The 14160-nt window shown below is 41.3% G+C and overlaps 1 protein-coding gene across 1 annotated transcript in view; it reads left to right on the forward strand.

The window, feature by feature from the left end:
• Nucleotides 1–14160, forward strand: part of LOC137658262 (NBAS subunit of NRZ tethering complex-like) — an 85453-nt gene that overhangs the window by 44302 nt on the left and 26991 nt on the right. The window contains exons 6-10 of the mRNA XM_068392938.1: nucleotides 2050–2190; nucleotides 3745–3865; nucleotides 4403–4846; nucleotides 5030–5226; nucleotides 5878–6024. Coding sequence (XP_068249039.1) covers nucleotides 2050–2190; nucleotides 3745–3865; nucleotides 4403–4846; nucleotides 5030–5226; nucleotides 5878–6024 — 1050 coding nt within the window. The remainder of the gene's footprint in view (nucleotides 1–2049; nucleotides 2191–3744; nucleotides 3866–4402; nucleotides 4847–5029; nucleotides 5227–5877; nucleotides 6025–14160) is intronic.

The following is a 14160-nucleotide window of genomic DNA, read 5'->3' on the forward strand; positions in this document are numbered from 1 at the left end:
TGATAATGTTTTGGTTTTATTATTTATAAAATCTATAGTGAGGTTAAGTTTGGAAGTTTCTAATTTTTATTGTTCTTGAAACTTATTTAGCTGTATTGCTTACTTTCACTTGCATGAAAAGTTGATGTTTTCATACAAAATACTCCTTTGACTTCATACTTCACTCCTAATCTAAGCTTGATCAAGCATTATGACACTTGTGATATGTGAGGTTTTCATTTGTTGGATATTTAGACTTTATCATTTGTTTGCATTCATACAAACCTTTTATATGACATAAGTACGTAATGTACTATCCAGTGTAATGAAGTATAACAAATTAAAATAATAAGATTTTTATATTCAAGAACAAAAATTACTTAACTTTTATTTCATCATATTTAGATATTGAACCAAATCAAAACTTACTATCAAGTGTGTTATTCTTGTTTGTCAGGCTTAGGCAAAGGACTTCATTTTCTTCATGACTGATGAGTATTCAAATTAATATGTATTTTACAGGTACTTTATATATATTTTTTTATTAACTTATAATTCTTTACATAAATCGATGCATTATTAAATACGGTTTTACCATGAATTCGACATGTCAAGTAGTTTTTCCATCATGAAGCCATCGCTTATACAAATCTCCGAATAAAGATCTTTAGTTTATTTAGACAGAATAGGATCTGCACTTCGCTTTGAATGTGGCTGCCAGACCAGTATTCTACTAAACCCGTGTTCACTTTTCATGTGTAGAGGGGTGTTACAACTTTTAGTAGGCGAGCAGAAGTCTTAGGATATTGCAAAAATTGTCATTTGTATATATTTTTTTATTATCCTGTTAATTTTTATTGGGTGATAATTTTTTTGGGGTATATTATACTATACAGTATTTTATATTTTCTTTGCCCTTGTAAGTTTTTTGTAATAGTGTTGGATTCCATTTGCCTGAAAAATATTAGGATCAGCATGTCTGAGGCCTTTGTCCTGCAGTGGTATAGAAACGGCTAGTGCACGAATTGACATGTGTAAGGCCTTTGTTCTGTGGTGGACAAGAAATGGCAGCATTTGTTATTTTTGTATACTGTATATGTATTGTATATCGAATGATTTATCATAAGATATGATTTTGGCTTGCTCTTCCATTTTAAAAATAGTAGGAACAAGTCTTTTTAATGAGAATGCCATGACTTTGTGGGGACTATGGTTCCCTACCTACTTTGGTCTCTATTTTCTCTCCTGGGTATACTAGTTTGCTTTATCACTCTCTGTTGTCAGCCTGGAACTCCCACATACCTTCCGATTAGTTTGTTATTTATCGGTATGTTTTTATTTTTTATTATAGCAAGTTAGAATTTTTTTAAAAATAGAAAAACTGCACTCATCATTATATTTTGCATTTTGGCTTTGGTTATCTGTGAGGACAAACCCTGAGGGATATGTAGCTCTCTGGGAACTTAGATATTTAGCTCAGTTGTGATTATTGTATAACGGTCTTCAAAATTTAATACTAGTGTTCGATCGAGTTACGTCAGGATTATGCAACAATCTTAATTGGGTACTAGTCTTGGTTATGGTGGCCTGGTGGTAGCGTCGTTACTGAGGCCCTCTCAAACTCGTTAGTTCCTTTGGTTGCTGCAACCTCACCATTCTTGTGAGCTAGGGATTGGAGGTTTCTATAGGTCTATCTGCTGAGTCATTAGCAGCCATTGCCTGGCCCTCCTTGGGTATTGTCCTGCTTGATAGGCAGTCACTGTCCCTTGCCTCTGCCATTCATGAGTGGCCTTTAAACCTTTAAACTCCTTAGACATGTGATGATTTCAAATGTAACTCTATATGTTATTATTGTGAGTGATGGATTTGTATTGAAAAAATTAGTTACATAATATTTAAACAACATAGACTACTTCATATTAGAAATATATTTTTTCATTATAGTCTTGAAATAAGGTGTTATCAAAATTTGTTACTTAAATGGTCTACCTTGGAAATGATTAAGCGGTATGGTACTATAATCATTATTAAAGTTTATTTAATAATAATTTTTATTTAATTACTTCACAGGGCATCAGAGCTCATCTTGATAGACTACAAGGGAAATCTTCGCAGTTATTTTGTCTCTCCTACTGAGGGTTATCAAGAAAGTCACGTTTTCTCCTTCAGTAAACTATATCCCTCTGGAATTACAGCTGCAGCTAAACACGGGTAACTATTTTTTTTTTTTTTTATGTTAGATAGTATTCGTATCTCCTCGTGTATTTTCAGCTTTCATATCACGGCTATTTTTAAAATTATTATGTTTAGTATCTGGAGTGATCTGATGAATAACTAGAAAAGTGGATCTTCAGTTGCTCATCTGATGTTTTTACAATGATGGGTGCCATCGCCAGGTTATTGGGAATAGAGCATTGAGCTAGCCAACAGGATAGTTCAGATGAGACTCTTAGAAAATTGTTTCCATTGGTATAGTTGAATCTGCTCAGAGCATTTCAGATGGTGTTACTAGTAACTATTATTGATAAAAAAGTTCACCAGTGCAGTGAGGACTTGACTTATGCAGAGCAAAATATCTCTCTCTCTCTCTCTCTCTCTCTCTCTCTCTCTCTCTCTCTCTCTCTCTCTCTCTCTCTCTCTCTCTCTCTCTCTCGTCTCTCTCTCTCTCTCTCTCTCTCTCCTCTCTCTCTCTCTCTCTCTCTCTCTCTCTCTCTCTCTCTCTCTCTCTCTCTCTCTCTCTCCTCTCTCTCTCTCTCTCCTCTCTCTCTCTCTCTCTCTCTCTCTCTCTCTCTCTCTCTCTCTCCTCTCATATATATTTTGGTAGTGTCATTATTGTAGTATTTACCATTACCCAGTTAATGTTAACCCATGATGACCATGTGGCTGAGCTAGCAAATGAACGAAGCGTATTGCCATCCGAAACGTGATGAAACTGACCAGCTTTAGCTGAAACGTTACCAACAACAGTAAATGGCTATGAGAATCTTACTATCTGAAATACCATGGCTTGAGAGCACTTACTTTTGTAAGTGGATGGACATTAGGATCCAGACTACCAATTTGGTTTTCTGCCTCAAAATTTACTTGTCTAAAATAGCAACTAGGAATGTGGGAATACAAGGGTTTAGCAATAGAAGGATCTAAAGTAATTAAAGACATTGGGGCTCTAAGAGAGGATCTTGACTCGGTAATGCACAGCAAACATTCAGAACCCTTACTGAATGGAACAAAATTACTCTGCATCCGACTAAGGATGTCAGGTTAGGGTTAGCATCCGTCCAGGTGATATCAGAATCACTATCAAAACTTTGCTTAGTTAGTTTTAATTAGAGATAGGTGCTGGTGTGTCATATTCATCATTATGCTTGGTATAAACTTCTAGCCTAGTCTTCTCTGAACTTTTCCCTAGAACTAAGTAATTTTCATTAGCACTTGAATGTAAATGAATTTTTGGGAAAAAGTCATGTTAAGAATAGAATATTTTTACTTTAAAGCTCCAAAACCATTGTGTTGCCATTATGTCATGTTAATATGTAAGTAGTCGTTAACTTCTAAAATGTAAATGCTTTTAATTTGAATTTTCGGGAAAAAGTATCGTGTTAAAAATTGAATATTTTTGCTTATAAGTTCCAAAACCATTGTGTTGCCATTATGTCATGTTAATATGTAAAGTAGTCATTAAGCTTTTAAAATGTAAATGCTTTTAATTTGTATTTATTTTGTTCATAGTTCTTGTCAAATTGTGAGAAATATTTTCATCAACAGAAATCTTATCATGGTCGCTGGCTCGTGTAATTACATGAACGACACAAACTTGAAAAGCAGTGGCCTAGGCCATGGGATAACCATTTGGCGTATGATTAACGACTATCCATTTTACAAACACGTAAGTTATCATCAGTCACTGGTACTGGAGATTTTGTTATTTTTATTTTTTGTCATTTGTCATGTATGTATGACAAATTGTCATCCTTCAAATGCAACTTTTATTTATGTCATATTTTTGGCTAACATTTAGATGCGTGAAATGTTCAGAGATTTGATAGATGATGAATGTTGTAGGATTCTATGCTCCTCAGAAGTGTCTATACTGAAAAAAAAGTTTTATTTATTAATTAAAACATGTATGGAATGCCCCTCAAGTACAAAATCCATGTTTTTATTTTTTTCAAAATATGTATACTGAATAATTCTTTGTTGACTTTTTAATATAACCAGAATATTTCCTTGTGTTTCATACAGCTTATTGCAACATTTGTTCTATTTCTTGTATTTTTCCTTCTTTTCATGAAATTTATCGACATGGAAATATAGGATTGGCATTTTTTCTTTTTTGTATTATCTTTACTTTTCAGTACATTAATTCTTGTTTGTATCTCTTTTGTAAGACTTAATTGTTATAATGTGAATATTTATTGCACAGGTGCCTACTATTGATGAAGAAGAGTATTTTCCACCTAGTGTGGAATTGATGACTCGCCTACTAGGTTGGCAGCAATTACCACACCATGACTGCATTTTCCACTTGAGTGTGTCTCCTAGTGGCCGACAGTTAGCAGCACTTCACATGTCTGGTAGTTTGTCAATTTGGGAACTACCATCACTGCGCAAAAAAAAGTTTTGGCTTCTGTCGGGTCAACCAGATCACGATGCTGTGAATCCTGCTACTAACGAGTACATTCCGGGCCAGAAACAGCGCCTTCTTCAGTATGCTGGTCCTTTAAGAAATCACCCGGCTGATCTTAGTTGGTGGTCAGATGTAGCTGTGATATTGGCCCGGTACTCTGGTGCTGTAACTGTTAGTTCTGTCAATTCTTTGAGAAACTTACTGGGAGAGTCGCCAGAATTTTTAGAAGGCGTTCCACAGGTAAGTACAGGGGCTTATCACTTTATGTATGTGATTCATGCCATAGATCTGTTTGCAAAGCAGTTTTCACCTAATGTAGATTAATTGGTAAACTCCCACTTCTCTTAGCATAACAAATGTCTACATAAACAAATGCTACTCAAATACTGAATTGTCAGATTACTTTTATTTTTTATGTTACAGATAAGTGAATCATATGACAGGGGTTTTCTTGGTCTGGAAGTTGAAAGTAGAGTGAATACAAAACGAATCTTAACTGGAGAGGGCCCAGATGAAGAGGAAGAATATCTTGACTCTGATGACGAAGAGGAGCTTTCTTTTGTTCAAAGGTCCCACCGTCTTGCTAAAAGTGCCCTCTATTGGGTTACAGACGCTGAAAGGTTTGTAGTTATGGTTCAGTTTATTGTTATATTGGTATTTTTGCATCTGTTATTATTAAGTAAATTTTCACAAGACAAATGAGCTTTCCAAATACTTGCAGGCACTACAAGAGATATATTCTAACATTATAGTTAACGAATACAGCAGAAATTGGGGAGTTTAATAGGAATAGACCAAAGAGAATAGATGAAAAATTAAAACTAATTTAGTGTGCCTAGGCCAAAAGAAAATATACATTATAAGATATAAAAATGAAAAGGGCGTAACTTTTGCCGCACCCTGTATTTTATGAATAATGCCAATTCATGAAAGTGATCCTATTTACCTACCTCAAAATAGCATACCATAGATGATTTTTTTGCCATGAATCCAGAAACTTATTGGACTGTCTGAAATTGAAAATTGGAAAAATTTACTACTTTTAAACTAGTTATTATTAAAATTATTTTAAAGCTAAGATTTAGACAGTACAAAGAGACTCGTGGTGTGTCACTTTCGAGCAGTGCTGTGCTTCGTACTTTGGACTAGTACAGCACAATTGTCTGATAGTGCAATTTCATTATTTTTCTTGCCCTAAAATAGTTAAGAGATTTTTGTTCGTCCTTTTCGTTCCTTACAGTTATAAGCCTAATATTTTTTGTTTCTTACAGATTTAGGCCTCCAAGCAAGAGGCCCAAAATTGTCCAAAGAACTTTTCGTCTTCTATGTTTGAAGAGCACAACCCCGGAAGAGTTATTTGCACGCAAAATTGAAAATGAAGAGTATGGAGAAGCCTTAGCTTTAGCTCGTAGCTACAAGTAAGTGATCATAATCTGTATGAATTGGAATAATAAGGAAACATTAAGAGTAGAGACATAATTATACATTATTATTATTGTAATCAGATAGATTTTATTTTGATGTATAGATAAAATCAAAGGAACAAATTGAACTATTGTTGTAAATATAGTAAGACATTCTTAGTACAACATACGTTGTTGTGCCTTTATTTGATAGTTAAGGATAGAAGATAGAGATAAAATTATTAAAGCGAAGGTAATTAATAAATTGAATTGTAATAATAGAATTGGTTTTTTTGATATTCAACTGCAGTTCATCTCGCTTCCTCCTTGAAGCTCACTCTTAGCAATGTGTATCATAATAAAAATAGTTACCATTCTCCGTCGTTCCAATTTTGCCTCATTCCCCTAGGATGCTATTGCCAGTATGTGGCATTGCAGGGCAAGTAATATGGTGTGGATACGCTTTCAGCATTATCCTTGATCAGGAATTGTCACCAACCCTGTTATTCCCTCATGCCGTTTTCCAGATTGAGTATTCCAATTAGCATTTTTTATGAATAGAACTTACCTGGCAGTTATATATACATAGCTAATTATCTCTATTTCGGCAGAATTTTTCTAAAACTAGGCAACCGCCTTGTGGTGGTTGGGTGGTAACACCCGTTAAAGGGTGGTATGAGGAATCATTCCCGTTTTCTGTTCTTCAGTTCATCTCTGCCGGCCGGATCGACAACACGTTGGTCCGTCATTAAGAGTTTTTCTTCGCTTTCCCTGCTCGGTGTACCAGTCTGCTTTTTTGGTGAAGTACTCTGATTTGGGGTTTTGGCTATCGTTGTATTTTGTTTTACTCTTACCTTTTTTTTGCTGTTTTTCATTATGAGTGAAAAGAGTCATTACCGTATCTGTGCGAATGAGGAATGTAAGGTGAGACTACCGAAAATGGCGGTAGATCCTCACACAGTTTGTTCTAATTGTAGGGGTTTTGTTTGTGCCCTTGATAATAGGTGCGGGGAATGTAAGGTTTTGGATGAGAAAGATTGGTTAATTATGAAGCGCTATGTGCGTAAGCTAGAGCTCGATAGAGTTAGGAGAGCTTCTAGGTCTAAGTCTAAGTCTGTTAGTGGTAAGGAAGACGAACTTAGCGTAGATATATCTATTGATCCTATTATTGATTCCTCTTTGGAAGTTGATCCTTCCCTTGAGGTAGTAACTCCTGCACCTCCTACAGGTTCCATATCTACGGATGACCCTCGGTACGCTAGCCTGGCGGCCGAGTTGAAGGCCATTAAAGAACAACTGGAGGCCTTTAAAGGTAAGGAAAGTGAAAGTGCTTGTGTTAGTGCAGTGGAGGTGGCGACTGACCGAATCTGTCATACCCCTAGGCCTAGACCTCTACCAAGCTCCCAGGACCAAGGGAGAAGGTACGTCGATGACCGAAAGGGGGTGAGAGGTACGTACCCTCGGTCAGCCGTCGCCTCAGACAGTCCTGTTGTCGATTCCCAGGCTGCTCTTGACCGTCACGGGAAAGACGTGTCGGATGTGTTGTTTTCTTCTCCGAATTCGTCCAGACGTAAATGGAAGTATGAAGCTTCAAGACCTACTAAGAGGAGATGGAACCGCGACGAACGGTCTCGTTCTTTCTCTCCCGGTTCTAGCAGTTATGAACCTTGTCCGTCGGAGGATGATTTCGACTCCGTGCCTGTGAAAAGGACGAAGCCTGCTGCCGAAGATACGAGTGTTATTCGTCAGCCCCCCCCTTCGGGTCCGCAAGACCCAGCTGATGTTGCTAAATCCTTTATGTCTGTCATGCAGGAACAACTTTTGACTTTAGTACAAGCCTTTAGCCGCCCTCACGCCCAGTCTGACAGACGTAAAGACGACTCGTTGCCGATTAAGAAGTCTGCTTCTAAGAGAGAACGGAGTTCTTCTTTAAAGAAAACTTCTCCCTCTCTACGCCAGGATGAGGAATGTGTGCTTTCGCCAGGCGATACTTCTTCGCGATACCAGGGCGATACGTTTTCTCGTTCTCGATACCGGGACGATACCTTATCGAACGACGCTGCTTCTCGTTCTCGATACCAAGACGATACCGCCTCCCGTTCGCTTCGCCACGACGATACCTCCTCTCGTTCGCTTCGCCACGACGATACCTCCTCTCGTTCGCTTCGCCACGACGATACCTCCTCTCGTTCGCTTCGCCACGACGATACCTCCTCTCGTTCACGACGCCACGACGATACCGACCCTAGTTCTCGACGCCACGACGATACCGCCTCTCGTTCACGACGCCACGACGATACCGCCTCTCATTCTCGCCGCCACGACGATACCGCCTCTCATTCTCGCCGCCACGACGATACCGCCTCTCGCTCTCGACGACAGAACGACTCTGCCTCTCGTTCTCGGTCCCAGGGCGATACCACCCTGCCTCTTCGGGACGATACTGCCTCTCGTCCCAAGGATTCTTCTAGCGCGGGACTCCAGGATGCAACCCGTCTTTTGCAGGATGATGCCTTTGATTTGCCCTTGTCGGGTTCTAAGGATCCTTCTTCTCTTTCGAAGGATATTGCAGATGTGGATCAGGACCTCGAGGATGTTTCTGATGACGATGATAATCCTGCCGACGCTGTGGGAGATTACAAAGTTCTCTCTCGCTCCCTTCTTGAACTTTTTGGAGAGGAATTCCAACCTGCTGCCCCTCAATCTCCTCAGTCCCAATTTAACAGAAAGAAGGCCAAGAAACAGTCGGCCTTCATCAAGATGAAGCTGTCTATCTCCGCAAAGAAGGCTCTCACGAAGATTGATGACTGGATGATGGAGCGGAGACAAACAGTTAAGACTTCCTTCTCGTTTCCACCAGCTCGTCTTGCTTCAAGAGCGGGTATGTGGTATGCAACTGGAGAACCTTTGGGTCTGGGAGTGCCTTCCTCCTCCAAGGGTGACTTCTCTGGTTTAGTGGACTCTGCTAGAAGGCATGCTCTCAACTCAGCCAAGGTCATGTGGTCGATGTCGGAGCTGGATCATCTCGTCAAAGGTATTTTTAGAGCCTTTGAGGTTTTTAGTTTCCTAGACTGGTCGCTTGGGACTCTTGCAAGGAAAACTGAACAGATGGAAGGATCTAGGGACCTTACCAGTATTATGTCCTGTATGGATAAGGCCCTCAGAGATGGGGCGAATGAGTTGGCTGCTCTGTTTTCAGCTGGGGTCCTAAAGAAGAGAGCTCTGCTTTGCTCTTTTGCTTCTAGGTCTGTTACCAATGCTCAAAAGTCTGAGCTTCTTTACGCCCCCCTCTCTCAACATCTTTTTCCCGAGTCCCTGGTTAATGACATTACGCGTTCTCTGGCCCAAAAAGCCACCCAAGACCTTTTATCTCGTTCTGCTCGTAAGCCCTTGGCAGCCCCTCCTTCTTCTTTGAAACGGGAGGAAAGGAGATTCCAGCAGCCCTTTCGGGGCAGGACTACTTCAAGACCAGATTTTAGAGGGAGAAGGCAAGATTCAGGACCAAGATCTACCAGGGGTTCTTTCAGACCTCGCTCCAGAAAATGAAGTTCGTCTCCTCCAGACAGTAGGCGCAAGACTGTCAGGTTTTTGGCAGTCTTGGAAGAGGAGAGGGGCGGACACCTGGTCCCTCTCAGTCATCAAGGAAGGATACAAGATCCCCTTTCTGAAAAAACCTCCTCTCGCAGATGCTCCGCTGGCCTTAGTAGCCCGGTACTCAGATCCGGGGAAACAGAAGGCCCTAGTAGACCTTGTCAACCAAATGCTAGACAAGGGGGCGATAGAACCGGTTCGGGATCTATCCTCCCCAGGCTTTTACAATCGCCTGTTTCTGGTCCCCAAGAACTCGGGCGGATGGAGACCCGTCCTGGATGTCAGCGCTCTCAACGTATTTGTGGAGAAGACAAAGTTCTCCATGGAGACGACTCAGTCGGTGTTGGCGTCAGTACGTCCAGGGGACTGGATGGTGTCCCTCGACTTGCAGGACGCATATTTCCATGTCCCCATCCATCCGACTTCGAGGAAGTACCTGAGATTTGTAATGGAGGGCAAGTGCTTCCAATTCAGAGCTCTTTGCTTCGGTCTCAGCACGGCTCCTCAAGTCTTCACCAGGGTAATGGCGAATGTGTCAGGTTGGCTGCATCAGGAGGGGATAAGGATATCCTTCTATCTGGACGATTGGCTGATTCGTTCACGATCGAGGGAGAAATGTCTGGAGGATTTACGGAAGACTTTTATGATGGCTCAAGATCTAGGCCTGGTCATCAACAGGGAGAAGTCTCAGATCAGACCGAATCAGACTATTCTCTATTTGGGGATAGTTCTGAATTCAGTTCTTTTTCGGGCTTCTCCCTCTCAGGAAAGACAGACCAAGTGTCTCGTAAAAGTCAGAACTTTCCTGGACAAGAAGAGATGCACAGCGAAGGAGTGGATGAGTTTGCTGGGGACTCTATCCTCCCTCGAACAGTTTGTCTCTCTGGGGAGACTCCACCTAAGGCCTCTTCAGCACTTTCTTTCGAAGACATGGAACAGAAAGATGCAGGAAGACTCCTTTTCCTTCCCCATTCCAATAGAAGTCAAGACTCTTCTGAAGTGGTGGCTGGACCCAACCTTGTTAGGGGAAGGGATCTCCTTACACAAGAAGAACCCAGACCTAGTGTTGTTTTCAGACGCATCAGAGTCAGGCTGGGGGGCAACACTAGGAAGCAAGGAGGTCTCAGGCTATTGGGAAGGAATTCAACTGGGATGGCACATCAACAACAAGGAGCTGATGGCCATTTTTCTGGGGCTAAAGGCCTTCAAGGACTTGGTGTCTGGGAAGATTGTGGAGGTCAACTCAGACAACACCACAGCTCTTGCTTACATCAGGAAGCAAGGAGGGACTCACTCTCTGTCTCTCTTCGAGACAGCAAGAGAACTCCTTCTTTGGGCGAAGGAGAACAGGATAAGCCTGCTGACGAGGTTTGTTCAGGGACAGAAGAATGTGAGGCCGGACATGCTCAGCAGGAAAGGGCAGGTCCTTCCCACAGAATGGACCCTCAACCAACAGGTCTGTCAGAGTCTCTGGAGGCTGTGGGGGAGACCCCTCATCGATCTTTTCGCCTCCAATTTATCCAAGAGGATCCCCATCTATTGCTCCCTAGTTCCGGACAGAGAGGCAATAGCAGTAGACGCCTTTTTGATGGATTGGACGGGGATGGACACTTATGCTTTTCCCCCGTTCAAGATCATCAATCTGGTAGTCAGGAAATTCGCCCTCCTCGATTCGGGACGGATGATCCTGATAGCTCCGTTCTGGCCGATGAGGGAATGGTTCACGGAGGTGGTGGACTTGTTGATGGACTTTCCAAGAAGCCTCCCTGCAAGTCCAAATCTGCTCAGACAACCCCACTTCGAGAGGTATCATCAAAACCCCCTCGCTCTCAATCTGACTGCCTTCAGACTATCGAGAAGCTCGTCAGATCGAGAGGCTTTTCAGCGCAAGCTGCGAAAGCTATCGCCAGAGCGAGGAGGGTCTCTTCGCAGAGGGTCTACCAGTCCAAGTGGGAGACTTTTAGGGCTTGGTGTAGGAAGCACAAGATTTCCTCATCCACTACCTCTGTGAGCCAGATTGCGGATTTCTTGTTGTACCTCAGACAGGACGCTAAGCTAGCTGTGTCCACTATCAAAGGGTACAAAAGTATGCTCTCTTCCGTCTGTCGGCATAGAGGCTTGGACTTGTCTCGCGATAAGGACTTACATGACCTCTTGAAGTCTTTTGAGACGACCAAGCAGACCCAGTTAAAGCCCCCTTCTTGGAACCTTGATGTGGTTCTTAAATTTCTGTGCACCAAGAGATTTGAGCCCATCTCACAGGCTCCCCTTAGGGAGGTTACCAAGAAGACCCTCTTTCTTTTGGCCTTAGCAACAGCTAAAAGAGTTAGTGAAGTCCATGCAATTGAAAAACAGGTAGGCTTCAATCTGAATGGGGCAGTTTGTGCCTTGAGATTAGACTTTCTCGCTAAGAACGAGAATCCTTCTAAGCCCTGGCCGAGGACCTTTGAGGTTCCTAACTTGACCAACCTAGTGGGTCAAGAGCAAGAGAGGCTGCTCTGTCCAGTACGAGCCCTCAAGACCTACTTGTCTCGCACGAAAAGTGTGAGAGGCTCTTCTAGCTCCCTGTGGTGTTCTGTGAAAGATCCTCAAAAGCCCCTTTCCAAGAACGCTTTGTCCTTTTTCCTGAGGGAAGTGATAGGAGAAGCGCATCTCTTGTGTGAGGAGGAACACTTCGGACGTTTAAAAGTGCAAGCTCACGAAGTGAGGGCCATTGCGACCTCGCTTGCTTACCGCAAGAACATGTCGCTCCGTCAAATTATGGATGCGACATTCTGGAGGAGCAACTCTGTGTTCGCCTCTCATTACCTCAGAGAGGTGAGGGTGGATTATGAGAAATGTTATACCTTGGGACCATACGTAGCTACGGCTTCTGTATTAGGCAAAGGAGTTACTACCTCCCCTCAACCTTAGTTTTGTTTACTTGTACATAGGTTGGTGTATTTTTTATTGGTTGTCTGAGGACTTCGACTTGTGTACAGTCACCTCAGTCTAGTTAGATAATTTTTATCTACTTTGCAAATGTTAGGTGGTTGGTTTGGTAAAGTTGCGGTTTTTTATTTTGGGCAATAGGTAGTCCTGAAGTCTAGTCAGATTGTTGGTCTCACCCCGTTGACAGACTCGATTGAGTGTTTTCAGCACTGCAGGTCACATCCTGGCTGACACTCCTAAGGGAAAGCGACTCAAGAGGCAGGAACCTTTGAAGTCAGCTACCTTAGCAGGTAAGGAATCAAGGTGTTTATTTATCCTACAACTTTTTTGGTTGTTTCCCCAACGATGTTACTGTCTATCACCCTCCTCCAAGTGTGTTAATCAGCTATGTATATATAACTGCCAGGTAAGTTCTATTCATAAAAATGGAGTTTTTATGATAAAACAAAGTTTTATGAATACTTACCTGGCAGTTATATATACATTCGAAGGCCCACCCACCTCCCCTCAGGAGACAGGTCGGGCATAGATGAACTGAAGAACAGAAAACGGGAATGATTCCTCCTACCACCCTTTAACGGGTGTTACCACCCAACCACCACAAGGCGGTTGCCTAGTTTTAGAAAAATTCTGCCGAAATAGAGATAATTAGCTATGTATATATAACTGCCAGGTAAATATTCATAAAACTTTGTTTTATCATAAAAAATCCATTTTTCTAGTGTTTGTTAGCTTTAACTTATTCTTTGATGTCTTGCACTGCTTATAGAATGCTTTTATGTGTTGAATAAGTTTAGGGTAGTATTGTGACTTTAAACTTAAATGTTCAGAGTGTGCTAAGTTACCAGAAAATCTTATGGAAGAATATGTCTGGATAGTTCCTAAAAAAAACTTCATGAAAGGACGCTAAACGTAAAAGGAGAGAGAATTCCAAATCTGGAGAATCCAGAAAAGGCTGAGTTTGTGAATTTAGATTGTGATGGGATGTTGATATTTGGGCTTGTAACAAATTCAGCAGTGGTTTATAGTGATGATGTCTTTATATAAAAGTGTCAGCAAATAAAGAATTAAAGTTAGGAAATTGACAGTATTTAAAGAAGACATACAAATGGCATCAGCTGAAGTATGAAGTGGCATATTGTGGGAGAGAGATTTAAGAAGTAGACATATGTTTGAGGGGCAAAGATGTTCAGGGACAATTAAAAGTGAAAAATCTTCAAATTCTTAAGAGAGAAGGTAGGGAAGAAAATAGAATTTTATTGAGGGAAAAAGGTGGAGAGGTTAAAAGGCGATGGTAAGGGCAAATGAGAGAAGTTTGGAGCAATGAAACAGGTAGTTTGCTAAAAGAGGCTGGAGAACAGAAACTTGGTTAAGGAAGGATTGGACAAGAAACATACTATAGATGTTTTGTGGCGTTTATGAAATAGAAATTTGTACCTATGTGTTGACTGAATTTATTCATATTTCATTCTGGTATTGATACTAAATAGAAATGTTTAACCATCATTTTTCAATATTTAACTTAGCCGGTGATTATATAGCTGCAACTCTGTTGCCCGACAGACAACTCTACGGTAAAGACTCGCCAGCGATCGCTACACAGGTTGCGGGTGTGCCCAACAGCGCCAT

The sequence above is a fragment of the Palaemon carinicauda genome, chromosome 1 (genome assembly GCF_036898095.1).
Source record: "Palaemon carinicauda isolate YSFRI2023 chromosome 1, ASM3689809v2, whole genome shotgun sequence".
In the NCBI taxonomy this organism is placed as follows: Eukaryota; Metazoa; Arthropoda; class Malacostraca; order Decapoda; family Palaemonidae; genus Palaemon; species Palaemon carinicauda.